The sequence below is a fragment of the Apodemus sylvaticus genome, chromosome 16 (assembly GCF_947179515.1).
Source record: "Apodemus sylvaticus chromosome 16, mApoSyl1.1, whole genome shotgun sequence".
Taxonomy (NCBI): domain Eukaryota; kingdom Metazoa; phylum Chordata; class Mammalia; order Rodentia; family Muridae; genus Apodemus; species Apodemus sylvaticus.
Genome location: NC_067487.1, coordinates 34,358,980 through 34,386,235, shown reverse-complemented (window position 1 = coordinate 34,386,235; position 27,256 = coordinate 34,358,980). Strand labels below are relative to the sequence as shown.

General features: G+C 45.2%; 1 protein-coding gene across 1 annotated transcript; it reads right to left on the bottom strand.

Moving 5' to 3' along the window:
- Positions 1–32: 32 nt before the first annotated feature.
- Positions 33–27,214, bottom strand: Skp2 (S-phase kinase associated protein 2). The gene is made up of 10 exons (XM_052159431.1): positions 26,931–27,214; positions 26,150–26,427; positions 16,398–16,509; positions 13,508–13,651; positions 12,408–12,542; positions 10,893–10,991; positions 9,930–10,060; positions 6,002–6,053; positions 5,774–5,881; positions 33–1,891 (listed from the first exon to the last, which is right to left on the bottom strand). The coding sequence occupies exons 1-10, from the start codon at positions 26,936–26,938 to the stop codon at positions 1,681–1,683; spliced, it is 1,278 nt and encodes a 425-aa protein (XP_052015391.1). The 5' UTR covers positions 26,939–27,214; the 3' UTR covers positions 33–1,680.
- Positions 27,215–27,256: the final 42 nt, after the last annotated feature.

Here is a 27,256-nt window from a genome sequence, read left to right as displayed (position 1 = left end):
ATTGAAGGACTGCAGAAAAGTAGCTCAAGTACTTGTTCTTATAAAAATGCACTTTATTTTAAAATCAGTCTATAAAAGTAGAAATCACATACAAAAATACAGATTACTGCGACATGTATTACTGCGACATGTTGGCAAAATAGCTCACAGCTGGACTTGTGTAAGGAAGAACAGGTACTGTATGTCTGAGGGCACCTCGAGGCCAGAGTCCAACCAGTCTGCCATCGGCCCATCACTAATGTGTAAACAATAGTTTCAAGTAGTAGTTAGCACTCTTTTAACTACTAGGGAATTGAAGCACGACCATTCTTAGGTGACACTTAAAATGTTCTTTAGGTCTAAGCAGATGAAGGCACTTCACGTTGTTAACAAAAAGTTTCTGATGAAGAGGTTAATAGAAATGGATTGTAGCTCTGAAATTCTCTAAAGAGGTAACTGCCTTAAATTTTTCTCTTTTCATTTTCTAAGAAACACAATCTGATCCTTTTGCTTCTGTGTATCAAGTGCTAAAAAACACATCTGTTATCAAAAGGTTTAATGCCCAGTGATTCTTAAATGTTTAGGTAAAGTGAAAGCCGTGCTTCCGGCTCTGAAGGTGCACACGTGCACCCCGTGTCGACTTCCGATGGACAGAAATCAGTTCTACCTAACAACTTTAGGTCCAGTCACCTAGTGGGCAGTTTCAAGCAATTACTGTAAAGATCACTTAAAGAGTTTCTTGTTTTCAAGTTCTTGATTTCAGAGTAATATAAAAATAACTGCAGTACTAAAGGAACGATCAGCTCAGCACACCCGATCAGCTCAGGGTTTTCCTATCTGACTTTTTAGAATGCTGACTAGAATAATATCACATTCCTAAAACAAAGCAAGTAATTTTAAAAAAGCTAAACAACCCACATATATTGTAACATACATTGATTATAAAGTTTAAAAAAAAGCACACAAGTAGATTTCCTCACCTAATTTAAGATGCTGAAAACATAGCATAGCTCCTAAAGACATTAAAGGGTACTTCATATTAACCTGGTTTTAGAGAACAGCCTTTGAGGTTTCAAATCCTGCACCAACCCTATCCCCACCCCTGCTTCCGGTTGTGTCTCTGTCTTTTTCTCCTCATTTAGAGTTTTAGGTACATCATGCAGGACTGTTAAACTAACCTCATACCTGTGCACGAAGTTGAAATGTGTTAATCCCCAGAAGAGACCACCTCAAACACTACCAGACTCTGCTGGTTTCCGTCCGCTCACCATACATACATAGCTTATTTTTCAAGGTCAAGTTTTACAAAACACTGAATAATTAAATAGATAAAAAGTTATGACAAACGCCATGAAGATTGTTAGCCACGGGTAATTTTAAAAACTTGGATTCTAAACAGACTTAGAAGGGCACTTGGAAGAGTTGGCTCAACTTTTGCTTTAAAAAGCATTTTGAAATAATAGGCTCACCTAAAATTTCCAAAGACCTTAAGACTTAGGGCACAGCACTGACAGAATTGTCTCGATAGTTTTGAAAAAGTAACACTTCATGGCTGTTCCTTGGCAAATGGTTCCCTAACATACATGTATAGTGAAGTCTGAGGTGAAACCGAGAGGAAGAATTACCAAGGTCTCCAGCACGCAGGTGTGCTGCCAGTGCTTCTCCTTCCAGAGGAAGAGACACCGCCCCGCAGCAAGCACTTCATAAACTGGGCTTCTGCAGAGTCAGTCGGCACTTGATACCCCAAATCTCCAGGTTCTTCTTGTTGTCCATAGTTGGCCTTGCGATGGAGGTGAAATAGGCGCAGTTAATCTGCAGCCGGGGAAGAGCCTCTCTCAGTAGCTGGAGGGTACCGTCTGGCACGATCCCGAAGACTTGTAGTGTTTTTAGTGTGGGGATTTCTCCGAGTTCACTGTAAAGGAAGAGCAAATGCCAGGAGGTATGGCAATTGTCAGACTAGTTATTATAGCCCATGGTTTATCATTTCTATCGGTCTACAAAATGCATCCTGAAGACATAATCTGTAAGAAATGATTTACGGAAATAACCGAGGGAAAGGAAAGCTGGGAACTAAAACAGCCTGATGCTTGCGGGTACGGGAACCAAGCCTGTGAGTTTCCTTCAGTGGGGCTCCTGTGGAACTACGAAGTTTTATTTATTTTTTTAAATTGAACTGGATTTGCCTCCTTTCTCCATCTGCACAGATCTCTGGAAGGGCTGCCGTGATGTGAACTACCAAGCCAGAAATGGTAAAATTAAATATTACACTGTGATGTCAACTTGCACCTCCCCAAAACATGTAATTTAGGAATCTGGCCATGATCTTTCTTTGAACTAAGTTCTCTCAGCATAGGTCACCAGCAGCACTGATGGCGGCTTAGCAACGGCTCACCGAGGCCCTACGACTCCGAAATCACCAGTGACTTCCACAGCGTGTTCTTGACATGGGATACCAATTTATAGCAGTCAGTGACCTTTTCCCTACACATTTCCCCCTGTTAGTGATAGGACATACCTTTTTGTATACATTTCATGTTATCTGAGGTACAGTTGTGTTATCAGTGAGATCTGAGGGTCACACAGAAGTGACCCTGTTTAACTAAAGAAAACACTTTCTGGGTTTGGGTGCTGATTCTTTGTAACAGGTCTGTATGCCCAACTTTGTCTCTCTGGTCTGTGTTTGCTCTAGGTTGGGACACAGTACAAAGTCTCAGGACAGGGAACATTTAGTTTGGAAATTCAGCAAACCGCCCCCCCCCCCCATCAGTGAGCACAGCGGTGACCTTTATGTTGTCACAGTCAATACGTATTCAAACAAAGCATGTTTGTACTGTCACATGGCTGCCAATGGCTCTCAGCCTTCCGGCATATTCCATACAGTGTACAAGACATTCTCCTGAAGGCTGTCAGTCCATGCCACTCACCTGCCTCAGAACCACTGATGCCCCCTGAATGGTTGAAAGCAGATGGTTTGTTAGATCTGAGGCCCATCTGTGCTGAGGCTCCATGGGCCATCCCATTACCCCTCTAAATGTGTGAATGGCACAGGTAAGCACCACCCTGTTTACTGCATTTGGTGGGATACAAGAGGCAGGGTACGCTGGCAAATAAAAGTACAATGTAAAAACGAAATGTGTTTGCTTATAAGGGGCATTGAGGTCAGGAGGTCACAAGAGATCAAAACGGAAGTCAGGAGGAACACACTGCACCTTTGAACTTCTGGAATGCAGAAACACATACAGAGAACAGCTGTGCACTGTGGACAAGGTTACACCCATCACCACTAAAGAGGAGGGCAAGCCCTAGCACAGCTCCTAGGTGACACCATCCGAGCATCTGGGAACGGGGACATTTGGGAGAATGCGGGTTCTGGGCTCTGCAGGCAGCCGTGCGTGCGCCATCTGCAGTGGATGATATTTAAAAGAAGAGACTTGGTGGGAGTGAGGAGGAGACAAATGTCAGCAGATGGCAGCGGGAGCTTCGTGCAGCAGCTCTGGGAGAGAGTGGGTGAGAAGCCACACAGTGCTCCTGGCCTCCCGTGAAAGGGGGCGCTGCAGGAGACAGGGCAACACCTCACCACCAAACCCCATCACTGCCTCTTGTGTGCACTGGCCGAAAACCAGTCACGAGCATCTGACTTTACAATGGGAGAGGAAAGGGAACAGTTCACCAGACTTTCTTTAACTTGTGTGAAATAATAAGATCATGTCTTTTAGGGCTCCTAGTTCAAGTTTAATAAAAAGGCATTTGTCATACAAGAAGCTGAAGCTGGATCACAGGCCAGCTTGGGAATAAATACGGAGCTCTGATCTAAAGAACAGTAAGAAGGCACTTACAGAAACATCAAGCTTTGTCCTCTCATCTGCATAACACTGCTTTTTATATAACCCAAAATGCCTTCTCTAATGCATTTTCAAATCTCTCAATTTCAAATCAGTTTTCTCTCCAACTTGGGTTTATTATGGAATGAGAAATAGGGAATACTTCCAAGAAAATTCAGTGGGAGGTAACACCAATTATGGATAAAATAACTATAGCAGGGATTTGCAGCATTGGGGAACTTAAAGGTTTCTGACCATCAAAGACTCATATTTTACTTTCCCACTTCTGAGATAAGATGTCAGCTATTTTCCAGGGTTTCAGGCTGTTGTGTGGACAGTGTCCTTGAGACACACTGATATTTCTCCTAAGAACTTCAAATGTGTTAGCTGCCTGAAAGACTCACCCCAGGTATGGCACCAATGAATTCAACCTTAAAGGATCTTCAACAGAATCACTAGTAATTCTGTGACGCTCAGAGAACCATGCTAGGACAACATCATACAGTTCTCATTCAACTCGGCTGCTCTGACTGACCGGAAACTAACGCCACTGATGGCCTAATGTCTTTGAAGGTCAGATTTTGACAAGCAATAATTCTGCAGAGGGTCACCCCTAGGTTGACCGTCATGCTCTTCATTGATCATGTGGGGAGGACTGTGCAGGTTAGCCGTGCTCCCACTGGATACAAATGATTAAAGGTAAGCCGTGCTCCCACTGGATACAAATGATTAAAGGTAAGCCGTGTTCTCACTGGATACAAATGGTTAAACCGCCAAGGATCACAGCCTTCCCCTTGCCTCTGTTAGAAGGAAGGCAAGCATTTAAGTACTGCATGGCTTCTTTTTACAGTGAAGGAACAAATCCAAGATTCACAGAGACACTTGAGAAAAGAAACCAGAAAAGAATACTCTCCCTCCCGGGAGCTGCCCAGCCACGTGAGGGGCCTGACTGGCAAGAGTGGACGACGGAGAAACCCTGTCTGGACACTACACGATCCAAGGTGTTCTGGATGCCAGCATTCTGGGTGCTGCCATTTTTATCAGAGTTCCATGCATGTGAATTGGAGCTGCAACATTTGCATCCTTTTTAGGTAGTATTTTTCTAAACAGGATACTAGCTAGCTAAGGCTCATGAGATTAGTTTAAATGATTGATTTTCCCATAATTACCAGACTTCCCAATTTTACTGAATTCTTTATAGATCATTTATTACTGAAACTGATCTAAACCATTCATTTCAGGAATAAATAACTTGTTTTCAAATTTCACCATTTATAGGTAGGAAGAATTAATACTGGCATTCTGATAGCAAGATAAATAGTACCATAGTGGCCTCCCAGCCATAGGACCCAGAAAGGCACCGGAGAACTGCTAAGGTTCTAATCCCTGTGGCTTTCAATCTGACTACTGTACATTTATATTTGGTGTAAAGAAGACTTTGGAATGAAGTACACAATGTCTGGATAAGATTCTTAAGTTTCAAGGACCTATATAATACGCCCTCTGTCCAGACAGCATCAGGCTCGTTCAGGACCAGTTCTTCTATCTGTAGTCCTTCCCCTTCTCTGACCACCAGGACACCTACCTTAGATTATAGGAGTCCCCTGTAAGCTTTGAGCAGGATTGAGAATGTCTCCCACTCTCATTGGGTGTGTCTTCCCTGCTCAGTGGGTACCTCAGAGGAAAAGGCTTCCTTTTGTAAGTCCTTCACAGACACTAGGACAGCATTCTAGCACCTGCCGTGATGTCCACAGCCCGGGAGTAGCTGTTAACAAGCTCAGTCAACTCAGGATTACTGGTCATTTTAAGCAAACATTCTGTGAACTCTTTCGATATTCTCTCCTAGGCATTTTGTGGGGCATATTAATATCAATGTGTTTATGTTCTGAACATGTATTCATCTAAAGATGGACTTTACGACTGAGTTTTGGTCTCTTCTGCTTTTTACCAGTGTAAATGCAAAACATACTTACAGTAGAGTCTCAGGTATGATATCATAGCACCGGCTGAGGGAGAGGTGTTGGAGGTAGTTGAGTTGAAAAAATTCAGGAAAGCAGTCATTCTTTAGCATGATACTGTCACTGCAACCGAGAGGAAGAAGGAGTCAAACCTTGAGAGGACTGCTGCTTAATCCCTTCTCCTGATCCTTCCCTCATTTCACAATCAACCAGCATACTCCAAGGTCTGATATAAAACAGTACCTTAAGTCGAGGCGGACGAGGTTGGGGCATCGTTTAATTATGGTACAAAGATCTAGAAAAACCAAACAGATGTCATGGTCACGGTCACTGCTAAAGAAGGAAGGAGAAAAGGACGTGTGGCGTGTCCGAGGGAAGGCAGTTAGAGAAGTGTGACAGTACATAGGGCTGTCCCCACACAGAAGTTTCCTGCTGAGAGTCCAGGAGAGCACCTGGGAATCAGCTATAAATGTTAAAGGAACTGTGGAAACCCCTGGATAGCAGCTACTTATGCAGCAAAGTAACTGGCTGGAAAGGACAGGAAATCCCAATTCAAAAATAAAGGCAACCCCAACAAAACCAAATGCCAGTACCTAAAGGCAAACAACAGTGAATCAAGATGTCGCTTCAGTTCAGGAAGGACTACTTATTAAAGAACTGTTAGGCCATGACTGTAAGAATGAGTTTTCAGCTCACATTACAACTCAGTAAATACCATATATATTCAGGTTTTAAATGCAACTTATAATGAATTACCTGTGGAATCTTGGGTTAGGTAAAGAGTGTCTAAACTTAAATTAAAAGCACCTATAATCCCAGGACCAGGGAGGCAGAGGCTGAAGAACTGCTGCACACTGTAGACCAGTCTAGACCAGTCTAGATGACTTAGTCAGTACTAGGCCAGCCAGGGCTGCATACTGACACTCTGCCTCAAAAATAAAAACGTTCTGCCATGCTAAGCAGATAGAACCCACCCCAGCAAGGCCTCTGATCGCCATGATACAGCTTTCCAGAATAAATAAATGTAAATCAAATGGCAGGAACTGTTTTGCATGAAAAACAAAACAAAATACGCAGATACACAGTGCACTGTAATCTTAATCTAATCCAAACCCACAGCCTCATACAAATAGAGAAAAGGAAAGGCTTGAAGGAAATTTACCAGGCTGCTACCTGCTACCTGCATTGGTAGAGCAAGCATTGGTACTATATGCTTTGCAGAATTTGTAGCAGGGTGACATAAACTGAGTTACTTTTAAGTGAAAAACAAATGTTAAAATGTAACTTATTTAAAATAGATCCACTTAATGTTTGAGTGTTCTCTCTCTCTCTCTCTCTCTCTCTCTCTCTCTCTCTCTCTCTCTCTCTCTCTCTCTCTCGGTTTTTTAAGACAGAGTTTCTGTCTGTCCTGGAACTGGTAGACAAGGCTGGCCTTGAACTCAGAAATCCATCTGCCTCTGCCTCCCAAGTGGTAGTATTAAAGGTGTGCGCCACCACCGCCCTGCAGAGTGTTTACTCTCATAGATGTTTGAGTGTTTACTCTCATAAATATATCTGTGGTCACATTTACCCTACATTAGTTTTGTATTTTCAAATATTTCTCAGCATACTGATTTGGCTGTGTGGCAGTTGCCCAAATATATGTCTAAAACGGTCTGTTTCTACCCTCGATCTGTCCCTTTCCTAAGCTAACCTCATGGGTTCAGTGTCTTAGGCCAAACTTTGGAGATCACAAGATCACAGTTAACTGTATTACTCACTTCTCATGTCCAGTCTGTTACTGAATCCTCTTATGCCAGTGTCCCAAATGTGCCCAGGTAGTTTCCTAACTGTCCTCCCCGTTTGCCCCCCTACCCCGACCCCAGCCTTTTCTCATGTGGCATTAGGGTGAATAGTTTCAGGGTCACGCACGCACTGCCTCGCTCAGCAAATCCATAGCTTCTCCCTTCTGTGTCGGCAGCCTGGCCTCTGCCACTGCCTCATACATTAGCTCTCACACCAAAGGCCTCTGTACTGTGGTCCTGTGCTCCAGAATGTTCTCCCACAAACTCCTATAAGTTTCTCACATAAATAAGAGGTCCTCTCTTTGATCATTACATCTAGTTCCAGAATGTTCTTCCATGGACCTCTATGGACTCATGTGTTTATATGATCGGAGGTCCTCCCTGACCGTTCTACACAAAGGCAGTCCCTTCCTGCTACAGGCAACCTACCCACTCTGCCCACTCTCTTCCCTACGTTCCCAGCGTCACTCCTACCATTTAGGGAGTCTGCGCACGGTGTCTGTTTTGTTCTGTGTGTTTTTCTATTATCTTGCTTTCTGAGAATAACCATATAATTCTATAATCAGAATTTAAAGTGTTTAAAGGGAAAATGTTGAAGTATTGCGCAAGGAGAAGAATAGGAAATCAAGACTGTCTACTCTGCCTCTCTTTCTGAAGGCAGGCATCTGCAATGGTGGTGGTTCAAATGTGGACCACCTTATGCAGGGAGTGGATGTAAGTCTCTGGCCACTCATGAAGACCAATTATGTTAGTCTGACAGATCTTTCTTCTTATTAAGCCCCAGAGAAATAGTTTCTAACTACTACCTAAATATTAAGATGCATTCAAAATGTTGGGTTCATATCTTTTTAAACATAATAAAAATTCAATAGGCAAATTCCCTATCCCTGGGGTGAGCTAATACCACTCTCAAGACACCAGGCAGGGTAGGTTTTAATACCTAAATCAATTTGGCTTTGTGCAGCTAGAGTGAATATTAGCTGGAGACTGAGCTATGGAGCTGTTATATAACAAGAACAATGACAAACACCATTCCTTTTGCAACCTCTTATCTGTACACATTAAGACTTAGTGTTACACACACGGCACAGAGCACAGCCAAATAAATGTCAGCTTTACTAACACTGTGGCTGTTCCCTGCCCGACTTGAAATACCTGTCTTCAAAGACACATATCGTCTTTTAGATGAATTAAAAAGTTGAAGGTGTAAATGCTAACTTATTAGGTTTCTAGCAGGATTTTTTTTATCCTAACAGTGGATCAAAACATTTTGCTGGATTCCTGTGCTGTTCAGCAGCAGTTCTGGCTTCTGACCACTAGATGGCAGCAGCACACCTGCCCTGAAACCATCAAACCCATTCCTTTGTAAGCTAAGCTTGCTCCTAGAAGAAAGCCACTTCTCAATCAAGTCATGCTTTTGTATTCCTGGGATAATGGTCCCAGGATCCCATTCGGATGCTCAAGTCCAAGGACACGGAAGTAACTATGCATATCTTCTTGTCTGCTTACTTATACCAAATAAGTAAATGCTGTGCCAGGAGTTGTTACACTCAACTGATCAGTGACCCATGCCAAGACCATGTTCTTAGATGTTCGATACAGATGCAGTAGTTTTCCCTGATTATTTTTTGATCTGTTAATGTTTGAATCTGGATGCAGAACCCATAGCTACAGTGCGATGACTTTATTGCATCTACCTATATTTACACTGGGGTTTACACAGTAATTTTTATTAAAACCAGTTCTGGGACTGGGGAGTTGGCTCAGTCAGTAAAGTGCTTCAGCTTGGTATGTGGCACCTGCCTGTAACCTCAGGACTGGGGATAAGAGGATCCCTTGGTCTTGCACCCCAGTCAGTCTAGCAATGCCAGTGAGCTCCAGGGTCACCAGGCAACCCTGTCTCAAAAAATAAGGCAGACCGACTGGAACGGAGGATCAGTGGCTGAGAGCACTTGCTGCTTTTGCAAAGGACAGGAGTTTGGTTCCCAGAAACCACAGCAACAAGTGGTCTGTAACCACCGCTGTGGGCACTGCATACATGTGAGATACAGGCATGAATACAGGAGGAAGACCCACACATATAAAAACACAGATTAATAAAGAAAAGGTGGAGAACTACTGAGGTGATCAGTCACTCAATGTTGACCTGTGATCTCCGGGCACGCACGCACGCACGCACGCACGCACGCACGACCATCTAGGTCCTGGACTTATGGCTTGCTTCCAGGTCAGGAGCTATCTCCCTTTTCCTAACTCTTCTGACGAACAATCCCTCTGCTGAAGACCCAAACAACTTGCACTTTGGACTAAGGGAGACAAGCAGGCAGCGACACTTCACAAGCCTGCCATACAGGCTCGGAGGGAGGCCAGGGCCGAGAAGCTCTCACCTGTTTTCTGGAGGTTCTTCCGGTAGCCGCTGAGGTTCAGCTGGGTGATGGTGCTTGGTAAATGTGCCACAGCCGCTTGCACGTGTTTTTCGGTAAAGTCAAAGCACCAGGAGAGATTTAGTTCATCCAGTCTGCATGACGGAAGGAGAAGAAGGAGAGTGTGAATCCACCCTGGTGACAAGGGTGACCTAAACCTGAACACAGGGAAACTTTGCCCTCCCCTCCCCCCGACCACCTGCTGTGTCGTTCAAAGGCATTCCTTTCTCTAAAGTCCTGCATCCTGCAAGGTCCCAGGTGAGGTCGCCCTAGCCAACAGCCCTCCTTCTGGGTGGGGATGCAGGTTGAAACCTGCAGCCTCCATGTTTCTTTCTCTAACAGGTACACTGCTGTCAAAAAAGCTATCAACTCCAAGGTTTTATAAAACCCACAGAGGATGCTGTGAAATGCCTTTCTTCCAATTCTCCCCTCCCAGGAGAGCCGATGGGTGAGTTTCAAAGTCAACGTCTAGTCTACCTCCCGCCTTCTTCATCTCTGCTGGCTGAATGTAGTACGGAAAGATTTTTGTCTGCCTCACATCCTGATCCAAAGACTCACCGCTGACAGATGGCTAAGGAGCCATAGATACAAGAGAGAGTTACTACAGGCTACTGTGCCTCCTCGCACTGAGCAGTGCATGTATGGACATTATTAGAACAGATGTAAATGGGATCACCCCTATTAGATGTGGTTTAGTTAGATATGAATAGAACTCAATCACACTGATAAGTCCATTCCTTCATTTCCCTTTAACAGCAGAGAGAAGGGAACACAGTCCACGTATCCCTCCCTTATAAAGTGAGTTCAGCCTGTAAGTTTGCGTGGCAAAGACACCACACTGCTCAAGTCAAGAATGTGGTGCCACTCAAAAGTCTACCCTGACACCCAGGGGCAAAGCTCAACTGTGACAGCTCAGATCTTCACTACCTGGAACAGTGGCTTAGCAGGGTCGCCACGGCAGACTCGGAAAATCCGGAGCACCCACAAAGGTTTAGTCGCACCAAGTTTTCATTCTGTGCAAGAGTACTAGAAAAGAGAAATGCCAGAAGAAGAGATTAGATCAATGGGGAGTCCTGGTGTGTGTGCATGTGTGTGTGTGTTCCCCCGAGCGCGCGCGCGTGCACACACACACACACACACACACACACACACACACACACACGTCTGTATAATTGTAATGAAGTACACAAGATTTTGAGTCAGAAATGGGCTTAAAATCTCTATTTCACTAGTCCCTGACACAGCTGAGTGGCTTGCTTTGGCTAGGCATCTGCAAATTGGCAAGAGCACCTTCTTGCTGGGGTTGGAAAGAAGGTTAAATGACAATGTATTGAAGGATTTGCAAAGTACTTGCGGTATAAATGGACAAGAAACGCCAACGTATCTTTTACGTATCTTTTACGGTCAAAGGCTCTCCTTCGATTAAGGAGCCTCAGTGATGATTAGCTATTGTTCTAGAGTTAGGTCTTGGTTTGGTTTAACTGTGTGAACTTGGACAAGCGATCCAGCCTTTCCGTGCCCCAGCTTTCTCTGTGGGGAAAGGTGGAGAGCTTACTGCTGTTCTCAGATCTAGGCTTAGCTTAGCATGTGCCACACGTGCTGTCACTCTTGTTCTGGTCTTCCTATCAGGCTTCCTCTTTTCTCATCTGAACAGTACAATGGCCTAAGATGTATGTAACCAGCAAATAAATCAAACACATTGCAGTCTGACACGGCTCTTCCTTCTCCAGAATCATGATGCTTCATGGCCTCTTGGCAGACCACCAGAGGCTCCACAAGAGGCCATTATACTATACCCATGATCCTCCTCATCTTCCTGTTGTCTGCGCCCCAGCAACTAGAGGCATTCAGCACAGCAGAGCTTTACCGAGGCTGCTTCTACTGTCCTACCAGCTTTGGAGATCTCCTACCTGAATATTATCAGTGGCTAGCCTACACTACAAGTCAGTACTTTGAGAAGCCTGCCTTCTTGCCTTTTTTTTTTTTTTTTGGTTTTTTGGCTTTGGTTTTTTTCGAGACAGGGTTTCTCTGTGTAGTCCTGGCTGTCCTGGAACTCACTCTGTAGACCAGGCTGGCCTCGAACTCAGAAATCTGCCTGCCTCTGCCTCCCAAAGTGCTGGGCTTACAGGCATGCGCCACCACCGGCCGGCTGCCTTCTTGCATTTAATTAGTTCCCCCAGAGTATTGCCACATGGCCAGCAATTCATTGAACAAACACTCTGCCTTGTAATTATCTGTCTCATCCATGAATGGGGCATGGACTACAGACTGATGATCACACTTTTCTCCTTCATACCTAGAGTATGCTCAGCCTTCAAATGTCTGCTGCCTTGAAAATCCTGGACAGTTCTGGTTATCTGCTATATCTGGACACGTACATAAGGACTTTGTGGTCACACACACACGCCACTGTCTTTACAACACACTTCAGGAGCCACTCACTTGACAATGGGATCTGACAGCTGCAGGCCTTCCAGGCTTAGATTCTGCAGCTTGGAGCACTCAGACAGGATCCCGTGGAGGTTTGACACATTAATGACTGAGTTCGACAGGTCCATGTGCTGCACACGGAAGGAGCTGTATACAGGAGAGAAAAGAGGCCTCTGTAAGGTGACTCACGCAAGCACACTCCGATCCCGTCTGACCCCTTCTTGTCCCCACATGAGAGCCAATCACAAACAGGACTAAATAAATACACATTTTAAATACCAGAGAAAGAGCTGGTCCTAAAACAAATTGCTTCTAGCTAATTCCCATCCTTAATCACTTTTATAATTCAAGATTTGCCAAGTGCAGACGTTGCTGCCAACACAGTCACACTCATAAAATTAAAAGATGGGTATCATGAGAATGAGCTAGGCCCGCGTGCCCAGGTAGGGCGTGGGGTAAGATGACTCCAGGCTGAGGGCTGCGGGGGAGGAGAGCGGAGGAACCAGTTTTAAAGGGAGGCTTTGTTTACTTTAAGATATGCTAATGTCGAAGTACTCAAGGTCAGGTGTGGAAGCTTTTCCGGCAATTAAACTAAGAATTTTGAAGAGGACCAGACTAAAGGTAGTATCTGAGAATCAGGAGCATAAATGTGGGTGTACAGGGCACACCGCGTCTGAGAACAGCAAGTGGAGAAGAACGAACACAACGAGAGGCTGAGGAGAAACAACAGGAAATAAAAGGAAGGGGCACGGAAATGGACCATGGAAAGCGGGGGAAAGTTCTAGAACTGAGAAATGTTCTACATATCTGAGCTCTTCTTCTGAGGCATCAGATAGCACGGAACCTTAGTATTCCATAATTTGCAGCACCAGAGAAGTACTTTTTCAAAACAGTCTACAAAACAAGAGAAGAAGGCATTTTTTTTCCAGGTTGCAAATCTGTCCGCGATAGGCTGGAAAGCCCATGATGCAGTTCGGGACTATTTCCCCGCTTTGTTATGGATGGGCAGCGGGAAGGAAGAAGCCATGAACGAGGCACAGATACAGACTGTTCGGAGAGAAGACAGAGGAGCGTGAGCTGTCCCCACCTCAACATCCGTCCTTCCTTTTTACCTGAAGCTCTCACCCAGGGGCTGCTCCATGAACGACCGTGGGCAGCGGAAGGCGACTACGCCGCGAGAGAGCAATCGCACAGTCACGTCTGGGTGCAGATTTTTACCCGCGAGGTCTAGGGACTGCCAGAGAGACTCATCGAGCCTAAAACAGAAAGGGTGCTTCATTGCGTAAGTTGGCTAATGTCAATCTTGGGGACCCTGGAGAGTCATTACTAACATGGAAGATGTGGCCACTGGGCTTCCTTAAAGCAAATCTGAAGAGCCTTTGTTTCCAGGCCAACAATGATAAACATTTCCTGGTCACAGTAGCAATATACTCCCTTCTTTCTTTCTATAGGTTATCTAATGCTAAAGCTAGAAGTGCTAATAACCTGGAATCAGAGAATAAAATCCTATTGGTAAGTGTAATCTGACAAATTTAAAGATCTCTTAAAAATGTTTATCACCAGGTGCGTAGGTTCCAAACTTCCTAAGCAATCCTGATTTCTAGTTCTTCGAAGTGTGGATGGGTTGCCACTAATACCAAAAGTTTCATAAAAATGTAAATGAAGGAAGAAAAATAGGTATTATTTTATGAGAAACATCAATCACACAGCCAGGGATTGGCTCTGTCCCATATTCGCATACATGCATGAGTGTATATACATATTTATATTAAAGCTAAAGGAAAGAGGGATATAGTAGATTATATGTATTTTCTAGCATACATAAATACACACATACATTATATAGACTAAACTTGTGCTTCTTTTTTTTTTTTTTTTTTTTTTGGTTTTTCGAGATAGGGTTTCTCTGTGTAGCCCTGGCTGTCCTGGAACTCACTCTGTAGACCAGACTGGCCTTGAACTCAGAAATCCGCCTGCCTCTGCCTCTCCCAATTGCTGGGATTAAAGGCGTGCGCAACCACCGCAAAGCTTTGTGTTTCTTTTTAAAGCTTTATTTATTTATTTATTTATTTATTTATTTATTTATTTATTTATTTATTTATTTATTTTATGTGTCTATATCTGTGTAAACAAATGCCCCCGTTGTGTGTGTGTGTGTGTGTGTGTGTGTGTGTGTCTCCAAGGCCAGGTAGAGATACAGGCTACTTTGAGCAGTCTGATGTGCACTCAGCAATAAGCCTCTTCACCATCTCTATAGCCCCTATAGAGGGGCTTTCAATGTCCATAGCTGAATTCAATTAAGGAAGCAAGAGAAACCATTAAGTGCAAGAGCACGAAGGAGCATTCTAAGTGCTTTAGTGCACCAGAATTTCCTCTCCCTAACACATTTGAAATAAACACTCGCTGGCCAGGTCTGAATTAGTTTTTCTAGCACACTTTGCTAATATATGATTTGACTATTTAAAAACGTATTAAATTAAAGGTTAAAGGGTATCTGATATCCCTTACTCTTGTCCGAACTGAAATCTACCTCAAAAAAAAAATGACATTCTCTGATTATGTCAGATCTCAGTGTCTCTCCTTTCAAACAAGTAACAACAGTCTGAAAGCATTCTCTTTACCCCTGGGAAGGGAAGATGAATTCAGCAGTCACCTCGCTCCTAAGTCAAACATAAACTAGTAATGGTCAAGGCTGGGGAGCCAACGAGACCTTGATCTTATTTTAAGGTTCATTTCACCAATGAAACGTTCTTGACCCCATAGTTTCTTCAACTCATAGACTAGAATAATACAAAATTACCATTTTAGCCTACGGGAAAGATTAAATTACTATGTCAGTTACTATCCTAGAGCCATGGAGATGGCTGGACCAAAGGGAAGATGTAGGTACTAGGTGGCCAAAGATACAGAGAATGAACAGTCTTGAGAGTAACATTGTTCTGCATTTGTGAATTCACGCTAAAGAGGATGTTTTAGGTGCTTTAGCTATACTCACACCTGTAAAAAGTAACTATGCAAGGTTATGGTTTTGTTAATTTGCTAGAATTCTGTAGGTATCTAATGACCTACACCTATAGCAAACCATAGAGATTACATACCTTAAATACATGCCAATTTTTATAAAGGTTAGTTTTTTTTTCCCCTTGGTTTGAAAAAAAATGCATACCAGGTAGGAAAAACAAAAAGGCCCATTGGTGGAAATAAAATGTAGCCAGTGTTGTGGAAACCTTCTCATCTGCTAAGACAACTGATACTAGCCTTAGGCCTTGGGGTGTGTGTAATTTAGTGACAAAAGCTCTGGCCTCATCTGAGGCACTGGGTGTCCTCTTCAGCATACCAGAGAACAACAAAGCCTCTCCTTATGTCATATCTGTTACCGCCTTCCTGGCGAACACCTTTCAAACACACACCTTAAGTAGAGGCGAGAAGCAGCTAAGACCACCTCCAGTGGCCCCTGTTCAGCATGCCCACGGTCCAGGCAAGGTACTAGTGCCTTTCCTTTTATTCTCCTGAGTATCCCATGAGGAAGGCCCAATCATGGCTATCTTATACGCAGTGTAGCCAGGCTCAGAAGTGACCGGCAACTTGTTCTGGTCATGTAGCTCATATATAAAAGAGGCTGGGTTCACGCTGTCTGAGGTCAGGGCCTTGTACCCTTCCTCTGTGCTCCCAGCCTGGTCCTCAGAACCAGGCCATCTTGCCACCCCCAGACCTCCTTTGCTCTTAGCACACCACCTGGCCCAGACAGGTGTATCCATGACAAACAAGTGCAGAACTGAACACAGGGCGAAGAGGCGATCAGAAATAGGGTAAGAATAACCTACAGGGGACTCCTCTGTCTGACTGAAACGACTTCACTGACTTCTAACGACAGTGGAAAAGGGGTTGGATTTGCTTGGGGCAGCTGTGTTCTGTGGTGGTTGGTGTTGCCAGACTCAAACGAGCACATAACCCCTTTCCTTCCCTCCTCTCTCTATGCCCAAAAGGATGAACAATACTCACGAGAGGCGGTACCACCTCTTGCAGACTCCAGAGACTCTCAGCAGCTCAGGGAGGCAGAGACAGGAAAAGATCCCAAGAAGCAGCTCATCTGGAAGGGAGTCCCAGGAGACACCTGCAAGGAGGCAGCACAGGGTTTCCACCTCTGAATTCTTCCCTGTCAAAGTCACGGAGCCCCGCCAGGCCAAGCACATACCAACCACAGGCCACTTAGCTTAAAGGGAGTTTCAACCAAACGGAATCCTTCAAATTCCCATTTATTTTTCTGTAGTACACACTGACTTACACTGTGGTGGTTTGAGTGAGATTGTCCCCTACAGTCCTGAACATCTGAAATCTTCATTCCAGGTTGGTGGCATGTCTAGGTGTGACTTTGCTGGAAGCACCCACTGAGGTGGACTTGGAGGATTCGAAGCCCCAGAGCACTCCCAGTCAGCTCTGTCTACTTCCTGCTTGAGAACAAGGCGTGGGCTCTCAGCCTTTCCTGTTGCCATAGCTGCTGCTTGCTCTCAGGACTCCCTGCTGTCCCTACCTTTACGGACCCCTCCCCCCTGAACTGTAAGCTCAAGCAAACTCTTTCTTTGTAAGGTGTCTTGGTTGTGATATTTATCACAGACACAGAAAAGTCTAAGACAAGCACTGCTCGTACCAGGCTGGCCAACCACTGGCAGAGACAACTTGATTAACAACCCAGCACAGAGCCAGTCCCCAGCCACCCAATAAACTGTGATGCCTGAAGCCACTAAGAAAGATCTCCTCAGGTGTGGACTTCTGTAAAAGGCAAACGACCCTTCCTCCTTCCTGGAGTACAGAAAGTATATCCAGTCATGAACCTAAGGAAGCTATTTGGAAAGGATGAAAGGACGTCCTCCTCCTTCCTCTTCCTTGATTTTTTTGGGAGGTGGCGGAGTTGGGACAGGGTTTCTTGTGTAGGCTTTGCTGTCTGGAATTCACTTTGTAGATCAGGCTGGCCCCAAACTCAGAGCTCCTTCTGTCTCTACCTCCCGAATGCTGGGATTAAAAAGGTTTTCGACACCCCTGCCTGGCTTCCATTTCTTAACTCAACAAGTATTTCAAGATTTTCTACTTCTTATGGTGCCAAGTATTCTCTCAGGTGTTAAGGCAAGATCAGCAGACAACACACGAACAATGAAAGGCTACCCCATAAAACATGTGCTATGGGGGAAATGGACAAGTAGACACAAAACGAGCACATTATGTGACACATCCAAAAGGATGCCAGTTACGAAGGAGATTTCAGCCAGCACGTGAAACCCAGGCACAGCCAATATGTTGGAGCACTGTGGTGGGCGGAGGGTGTTCCTGGGGCAGTGATCACTGAGTAAGAATAGACTGAGGTAATGGAGTAAGCTCCAGATCTGTGCTCTGGACCCCACAGCAGGCATGCTTGCTCTTAAGAACAGAGCTAAGAAGGGCAGTGGTAGCAATGGAATGAGAAGCAGGGGTGGGGGAGCTATGGTGGAGAAAGACCTTTGGCTTTGATTTAACACAAGGAAGTACTAGATGCCTGTGAGCATGTAATTTCCAGAGGTTCACTGAAGTTCTGGAAAGATCAGTGTGGCTGTGGTCATGGAGATGGTAGTGGGAGATAGGTTAATGTAGCTCTGTCTTAGAGAAGTGGTTTCTGGGTGGCTCTTCCACAATCCTATCTACAGCTGACCTAATTCTAGGCTCTCTACCTTCCTGTCCCCAAGAGTAGAGAGGGACCTGTATGCCAGACCCCCGGACTGGACCACCAACCAAAGAATACACGTAGAGGGACCCACAGCGCTCTCTGTCTACATGTGTCAGAGGATGGCCTTGTTGGACCTCAGTGGGAGGAGCTGCCCTTCGGCCTGAGGGCGCTCCATGCCCCAGTATAAGGCAACGCCAGGGTGGGAAGACAGGAGTGGGTGGGTGGGAGAGCACCCTCACAGAGGCAGGGGGAGGAGGGATGGGATAGGGGGCTCCGAAGGGGAGACCTGGAAAGGGGAAAACATTTTAAATGTAAATAAATTATACACACACACACACACACACACACACACACACACACACACACAAAGGGACCAGTATTTATTAAGATCTACATAGCTGGTAGAGATCGTAGGTGAAGCAGGTACTGTGAACAGGAAAGCGGCCTCAGTGGAGAAGGGCACTGAGGGTGGCCCATGGCAGCTGCTGCCCCCGGCAGTCTTCCTGGACCGTCTCTCTGAGACAAACCCTGCCTGTCTTTCAACTGCACTCTTTCAACAGAGCCAGACACTCAGCCCGTGTCCACATTACCTAGCACAAGGCTCATCCTGTGATGGCTCAACTCACTCTTTAATCTGTTGCTTATTTAGAAGTGTGTTCCAGTCATTGGAGCCTACCGTAATTTTTAGGATAAGTCATTCTGGGTTGTACCTGGATGCTATTCATTTAAAATAAAATTGCTACTACTGGCCTCTGATGTGATGGCCTCTGATGGGAAGCCTCATGACCAACGAAGGTCACTTGTGTACATGATTTCATCACTGACTCACCTGTTTAGGCCTCCCATGTCCACAAGATCTTGCAAAGGAAAACCTGATTTGTTTTACATAGTAGGAAGTAAAACTTGATCCATTCATGTATTTACTGAACCATCCAGTCAATCCCAAGGTTTGTTCTTGGGATACAAAATAAGCTAAGCACGCCCAGATCCTTATTCTATTTAGAAGCTGGGAGACAAAGAAGACACTCCAACTATCATGGACGGCTACAGGAGGGCCCACAAGTCTAGGCAGCATCTGGCGCAGAAGGGTTGTTAGGGAAGGCTTCTGGGAAGCTGTGGCTCCTCAGTGCTCAGTCTCTTTGTTCTTTACCCAAGTTCAGCGTGGGAGACAGAGTCCCCTGTACTCTGCCAGCCTTGAACTCACTATGTGGCTGAGCTCTCTCTGATCTATCGTGAATTCCTGATCCTCTTGGTCGTATCTCACAAGTGTTACAGGTTGAGATTTCATTCTGATCTACAAAGACCATCTTGTCAGATCCCTGGTGTATCTGAGAATTGCCATGCTAAAGGAAGAACTCAGCCCTCACTGGATGAGTCTCTCCAGCTCTGTTTTCTATCTGTAGGAATGAGAAGAAACAGATCTGCCTTGCAAAACTGTTCAGTGTGGAGATGAGGCGATGTAGAAGATTTTAAATCATGCAATACAGAGGCAATCTTTTTTGTCCAGACTCCCTGCTCTCTCCACGAAATCAGCACATTTTCCTTCTGTATTTTTTTTTTTTTCTTTTCATACTAGGAAGTACGCTGGTTTGAATTCTCATGAACAGGCAAAAACTCATGATCAGAGGAGGGCCTGGTCATGCTGTAAGGAATTTACCCAAGCCCAAACCCCACATCTCCCTCTATCTGAGCTGAATCTCCAGAAACAGAGCCAGGTCTGACTTCAAGGAGTTATCTGGCACTTAATGACAGGAAGCACTGGAAAAGGGGAAGACAGACGCCACAAGTAGAGGGAAGCCAGCTATGGCATGCTAATAGGCAGGCTGTCGCCACGGATAACCAGCTTAAACCTCCAGGGATTCCAGGAGACCATCTGGAACCTGCTTCTGAGCTTTCCCCCCAGAGGGTATGGGAGCTGGAGTGTGAGTCCACACGTGCAGTTGATGGTTAACTCTGGCCTCAAAGTAAACTCCTCAGCAGTCCTGGCCAGAGAAAGCCCTCAGGTGCAGCTGCATCTGTGTTCAGGAGAAAGCTTAGGAAACTAAGGAAAAGGTGAGCTGCAAGGGATGATGGGTCAGCCAACAACAGCATCCAATAAAGATGACCGGGGAAGGGAAATTAGAAAAACATGCCCACAAATATAAGACTGTAAGACCTCATTCGGTTTTTGCTATTTTATGAGGAAGTTCTAAGAAAGCAGAGAGAGAAGAAAACAGTAAGAAATGATCACGTGATAGGAGGAAAGAGTGGCACTGTTGCATATGAAGGCAGCAGACCCAGGCACCAAGGCATTGCAAGAGATAGTCCAATCCAAGGAGTAATTTGTAGTACAGCTTATCCCAGATTTAGCTTAAAAGACACTTGTTCTGGGAAGTAATTTCATGTCACCATCAAAGACCCACACCCATGTTTGGGCAACTTGCAATAGGTAGCATGTAAATGGAATTTGATAAATATTTGCTAAGTGCATCGGACCTTTTATTTCTGTTAATTCTTAATGCGACTGGCTAACCTTCTCTAACCAACTATATCAGTTACTATATCAATTTCAAGAACAGAACCTGACCCTAATTATTGGAAAGTGCCTGACTGATACTGCATGGAGGAATACCTAACACTTCAGAGAAGAAATGCTCGCTTTATTTTAAATACAGGCAAGGCTCTCAGCCTCACAAGACCAGTTCCCTCATTTGAACAGTAAGAGGTTGGCTTGTAACAAACATATCATGAGTGGTTTTTGATTAATGAACTAGTTTTGGAAGCTGGGTATGAGATACAGCTCATGTCCAACAACCTCAGTGGCAAATGGACCATTAAATAAATAAGTAAGCAATATAACACTAAAAATTGCTATCTACTAGAAGCCCTAAAAACTGTCAAATTTACTAAATTCCACTGACTTCCTTCAACACACACACATACATACATACTAAGTATTATTAGTCTCACTTTTATGTATGAGGACATTTATTTCAATGAAGCCAAACGATTTCACAAAGGCGACACTGTTAGGAAGGGGGCAGAATCAAGAGGCAAACTTGGGTTTCTAAATTCCCATGCCCCAAAGTGGAAGTAAAAGGTCACAAGAGGCCAACGCTTGATGATGTCTCTGGTGGCAGAGAACACTGCTAAATGCTGCAAGGGACTGACGAGTTTACTATCGAACGGGAGGAGCAACAGTCCAGAAGATTATACAGCCTTAGCTAAGAGCAAGGTCCCAGCGCAGGACAACCCAGTTCTGGAGCCCCTGGGCAGAAGTGAATGAGCCTAGGACTGACTGGCCGCTGTCCCAGCAGATGAATGGGGCAGAAATGTGTCTCCAGTAGCCTCGCTGGTGGCTGAAATCCAGGCCGTGATACACTTAATCTAATTGTATTTGCCATATTTAATTCTCAAAACATCAGCCATCTGTTTCCTGGATTCTTGACATGGCCGCCTGGTCAGTTTGCAAGCACAAGAGCAAGCGGAGGTCTTTCCTCCACTTCGATCTGCAAAACCCACCAGGGCTTCCTACCTTGCACTGAAAGGCAGCTAACCAGCATGGCTGCCGGGTTCCTCTCAGGTGCAAGCAGCTTCCTCATTGATGATCCACTCCCCATGCTCTTCATGGGAAAGGGGTGTGGAGGAGCTTTAAGCACCTGACCCCTATGGCAAGCCTACCTTGTCTTATTTGATCCGCTCATTTCTCAGAAGAGCACCGACACTCAAGGTTCAGACTACATATCCAAAATGATTCTACTGACGTCTGAAATTTGACTAAAAAGGGAACTGATGTTAACTATAAGTATGCACGTGTATGTTTGTGAACACGTATGCCTGAGTGAGTCACCCAGAGGCCAGAGGTGTTGCATCTTCTGAAACTGGAGTTGCTATTCAGAAGCTGACCCGGAGCTTCCCGAAGAGTAGTCGATGCACTTTACCACTAAGCCATAGGTAGCCTCCCAAATTCTGACTTTAAAGATTGCTTTTCAGCTGAGCTCTGTACACACCTAAAATCCCAGTGCTCAAGAGGCAGGAATAATCAGAGCTTCAAGGACAAGCAGGACTAGAGTCTCACAAAAACCAACACAGTATAAAATATATTTCTTACTAGCTAAAAAAAAGTATGGGGAGAAAAATGTTTTGTTTTGGGGTACTAAACCACAGATTCTCAGGCTAAAGAAATTCTTGGATCTGAACCTCTGGAATTCTGCACTTTGAACACGATTCCTTGTGGATTCTGGTATACTCTGAACTTTGGAATTTTAGTCTGAGAGAGAACCTTGGCTGGGTCTGCAATCTGAAGGGGCTTAACAGCCACGGAGGAGCTGATCAACATATTAGTTCAACCACAGTTTCATGGTGCTCACCTATTTAAAAGACAAGGGACAGGCATTTGATGGCCATAAACAACATGTGACTGCTATCTTTCTGCTGCTGGCTCCGCTTCTGGACTGTTTCCCGTTCCCTCTCAACTCCTTCCGTACACTGGGCTGGCCCCCAGAGACAGCCAGCACTGCCCTGCTATACGAAGGCCACCTAGCTTTAATCATCCCACATAAACAGATGCAGAGGAGTTTAGTTGCCAGATGTGAGGCTGGAATACAGCCCGTGGTGAAAGCTTGCTTAGAGCAGTGAACCAGCAAAAGCCCTGGATCAGTCACCAGATCTGTGTACAGCAGGCGTAGCTGTTGGGCCCTAATCCTGGCAGAGGTATTAGCCACCTGTCTTAACAACTGCATGTAAAACTCACTGGGATAAGAATCCAGCTACACTGGAGGCCTAGGCTTGCTTCCGGGAGCTTGGTGGCACTCCCCTGTAGCAGCTGTCTCTCAGTTTACACCATGCGCCTGCTTCTCATCCACAGCAATTAACAAGGGGGTGCTCCTGAAAGTCACTCCGTGCATAAATGTATGCTATTGCCTTCTCTGCCTCCTAGATCACAGAAATCCTAAGAGCCATGATTTCTTTTCCCTCTCTCAGTTTAGATAATCATTTTAAACATCAATCTTAAAGTCTAGGCTCATTTCTATCCTCACTGACTATAATCCAAGCACTAGGGAGGCTGAAGACAGGACTGCCATGAGTTCAAGGTCAACCTTGACTATAAGATGAGAGCATATTAAAAAATGTGTGTGTGTGTATCTGTCTGTCTGTGTTGGGCGATGGGGGGGGGGGTTGTGAGGGGGGCGAGGGTCAGGTACTCACAAGCAGTCAGACATTGAAGGTAGGCTGACACAGGAGAAATGCTGAGATTTTAAGACTACATAGTGAATTATCCAGAGGTATACAAGATAAGTCTTTAAAAATAAAGCTAGGGTGGTAGTGCATGCCTTCAAACCCAGCACTTGGAAGGCAGAGGTGGGAGGATCATCTCAGAAAGCTCGAGGCCAGCCTAGTCTACAAAGTCCAGGACAGCCAGGGCTACACAGAGAAACCCTGTCTCAAAAACCAAAACCCAAAACCAAACAAACAAAACAGGAAAAAGAAAGAAATGTTGACTCATTGATTGGACCAGTTCAGTAGTTCCCTCTCCCCCATACCTTGGCTTTGCTGAGTGGCCAAGGGCTCCACACATCCACTGGGATAGGAAGTGAGTCACTTCTGCACAAGGGGCTCCTTCCCTCCTTCCAGGCCTGAGGACAACCAGGGTCTGAGCTACTAACACCTCTGGCTTCCCGGCAGATGTACGGCTGCGTGGAGCTGCTATATACTTTGTCTGTCCTCCTCAACTCCATTTTAAAACTGCTAGGAGTCAGCAGCCCTCCCTTGTCTTCTGTCTGGTCTTCACAGTGCTTTGCTTTACATTTGGTTGGTCCAATACCACATTGCTACTGTTAAAAACCCAGGCTCCAAAAATAAGAGTCACGTTAAGTTTTAAAGGAAAAGATTTCTATGGGTGTAGAGTCTGATTAACATGATTATAGACAAAAGATGTATGTCAATTGGCTTCTCAAGTCAGTGTTTGAGACAGCCTTACTGCAAAGCCCATGCTTTCCAGAAATCTCTATCCTCTGACTTCAGCCTTCTAAGCTGGGACTGGAGATACCAGGCATCAATGCTATACCTGGCGTTAAAGTGGACTCACGTGCTACAACTTGAAGACGACTTGTTTCCTACAATGTTTCCTACAAAAGTATTGAGAAGGCCAAACAATTTTTTTTTTTTTTTTTGAGACAGAGTCTCATTGTGTAGCTCTGGCTGTCCTGGAACTCACTTCAATTGAGAGATCTGCCTGCTTCAGCCACCTGGGTGCTGGGTTCAAAGGTATTTGACACAAGACTACAAAACAGGTGATCAGCTCACCATCCTATCTGCAGACAGTGCCAGAAGGAAGGACCAGAAGAATACATTTCTTCACATTGGCTCTGCAAGACTTCACTTTGATGCTGTCTTCAATCTGTTTTTCCACTCCTCACCCAATTTCAGTTTAGACTTTGTGCACCACCTCTTCCACAGCTCTCATCCCATCGTCTCTAAAGTTAGAATATATCCAGCATCTGACCACTGTTTACCATTTTCCCCACAACTCCACATAAATCTCTAGGGGTCTGTTGTCTCTCCTCTACCTGATAGAGTTCAACCTCAGCTAACCAATGTGTCCCTTTAAAGGGTTCAATGAGCCACGGTGGTGATGGCTCTTCGAATCCCAGCACTCGAGGCAGGCAGATCTCTGAAGCTAGAAGCCAGCCTGTCTATAGAGTGAGTTACGTGACAAACCGAGAGACTGTCTCAACAGAACAAAACAGAACAAGAGAAGGGGAGTGAGTGGTTCCAGTGAGAAAAGATCAGCTCCACCAGGGGCTGTCCCTCTCCCTACTGTCCCCCCCTCTGCTTTTCCTACAGGGCCCATCCTTTTCTCCAGTGTTTTAAATGGGTGTTCCCTTGGCTTTAGGTTCCTTATACCAAGGGACATTTTCATGCCATATTCCTGCACTCTCCCCTCCTTGTCTTTGCTTAAAGGTCACAGCCCAGTTTGCAATCTATCTTCAGATTCCAAGACTTCGGTTCTTCCTCAGCTTGACCCCCTCTTTGTTGTTAGCCACGCTGGCCTAACACATCACATAAAGTACCAAATCCACTGGACTTCTAGTATTCCCTCACTAGATTGGAAGCTCTACGAAGTGTCTGTCTGGCTCACTGCCATTATCCTTAGCACTCTACTGTGGCGGGGTCAGTGGGCTCTCAGAAACACTTCCTGAATCACTCTTTTAAATGACCAGGGGGCTGGGAAAAGCCTGACAATGCTTCGGGTCAATACACTGTATCTACCCTAAGGCTGCCAGTCCTGGACTCTGGATCCACCCCAGAGGTGCTTATTTTAAAAAGGCTTGGGAAATCGAGGAATGGGAGTCACTAGTGAGGGAGTAATTTCAGGTAAATACTGTTTTCATCGGCCCACTCTGCCTCCTGGAGGCAGAAGCCAGAAGAAAGCTGACATTATACATCTTTTATAGGAATTCAGACGCTGAAGGCTTGAGGCAGTTGCCACTCAAGAGTGAGAGACAAGGTGACTAGTTGGATGTAGGGGGCAGTGGGGATGAAGCTAAGTTTCAGGGCTCTCTGACTGTAGCTGCAATGCCACAGCAAGGGAAGCACCGCACCCCCAAGGGCCTGTTTACAAGTGGAGCGAGCAGTCTAAGTCTCTTCTACTTAGATTAGCATTTACCTTCCTAAGGCGCCTACCAATAATCTAAGTGATTACGATACAAAGTTTGCTCAGAAACAAAGAAGTACATTTAGAGCCAAGGGGGACCCTTTAAGATCCCTGCTTCTATTCCCATATAGCACTGTGCTGAGCTAGAGTTTGAGCAGGAAGATTCCCTTCTAAGGAAAAGGGCAGGAATGCTGCCTCGAGGGTTAAAAGTTTCAAGTCAATTGTTGACCACAAGATAAAAACCAATCAAGATTCCTGGAGACTTAATGACCTGGAATCCATTTCCCCGCAATACTTCCAAACTAGGCAGTTTTAGGCACAGATCCAAAAGAATTCCCCAAGGAAATAGTTCAATCGATTTAGTTAGAACAAAACAGTTCAATCCATTACTTACACAACTTGAATCTTAGTGTCACGCCTTACCTGGAAAGTTCTCTCGATTGAGCTTAGGCCGACGGATGATCACAAAGTCTTTGTCACTCCCTTTGCTCTTCAGTAGTTTCCTTGGAGGGCTCTGGGGGTGGCCGAGGTTTGAGAGTAGTCCATGTGGGATGTTCTCACTGTCCACCTCTTCCTTCTCCAAGGCAGAGACACCCATGCCTGATAGCAGTTCAGAAGTCTTGCTGGAATCCCATCCCCACGTGAAGCTGGTGGTGACGTTGCTGTTGCTACTCTGGTCCGGAATCTCCTGAAGGTGCTTCCTGCAGAAGGGCACACATTCCCTATTCCTTCTGAAAGCACACCCCTAAATAATTCCAAGGTAGGAATGAAAGAAGAGTCAAGAATGCCGTGTAGAAAAGTCACAGCAAGTAACAGTACTCCATTTTTAGCGTGCCTACTGCGAAAAAAAATCCAAGAATGAAAGAGAAAATCGGAAACACATATACTTCGAAAGGCTTTGGGATTTATGGTCGCGCAGAAGGCCTCAATAATTTCTTCCCGTGGAGGGAAAAAGACGAGGGCACTCACGCAGCGATTAAAAGTAGCAGAAGGGAAACCTAATTGGGAAGCCAAATTAGACCGCACATTGATATTCATACTAAAGCATTCATCCATCCATTTTCTTACAAAAAGGAACTAAGCAACCATTCACATAACAAGATTATTTGAGCAAGAAGCAACATTCAAGGCCTAAAAGAATTCAAACGGTTCATTCAAGTTTTGGCCGTTTTTTTTTTTTTGGGGGGGGGGGAAACCGGTTTACCTATGCATGGCGTCCAATGATTCAGGAGTTTTGAATACTTGAATTAACTGAAGAGCCGCCTGCCTTCCAGATTCCCGTTCTAGCGCGCTCCTTAGAGTGATCCCCGGGGCCCTAGCAGCCGGACCCGCGAACTAGCAACGTTCCATCACCACCGCGCGCGCGGAGTTCTGCATCCCGCTCTCCCACAGCCGCCTTCTGACGCCCTGTTGCCTGCTGGGATTTGTAGTTCTGGGCCCAGCAGCTCGTAGTCGGACCCGCTCCCTCCTTAATTCCTCCACTCTTATTTTTGAACAAACCCTCCAGATACCCACAACTCCCCGCGGCGC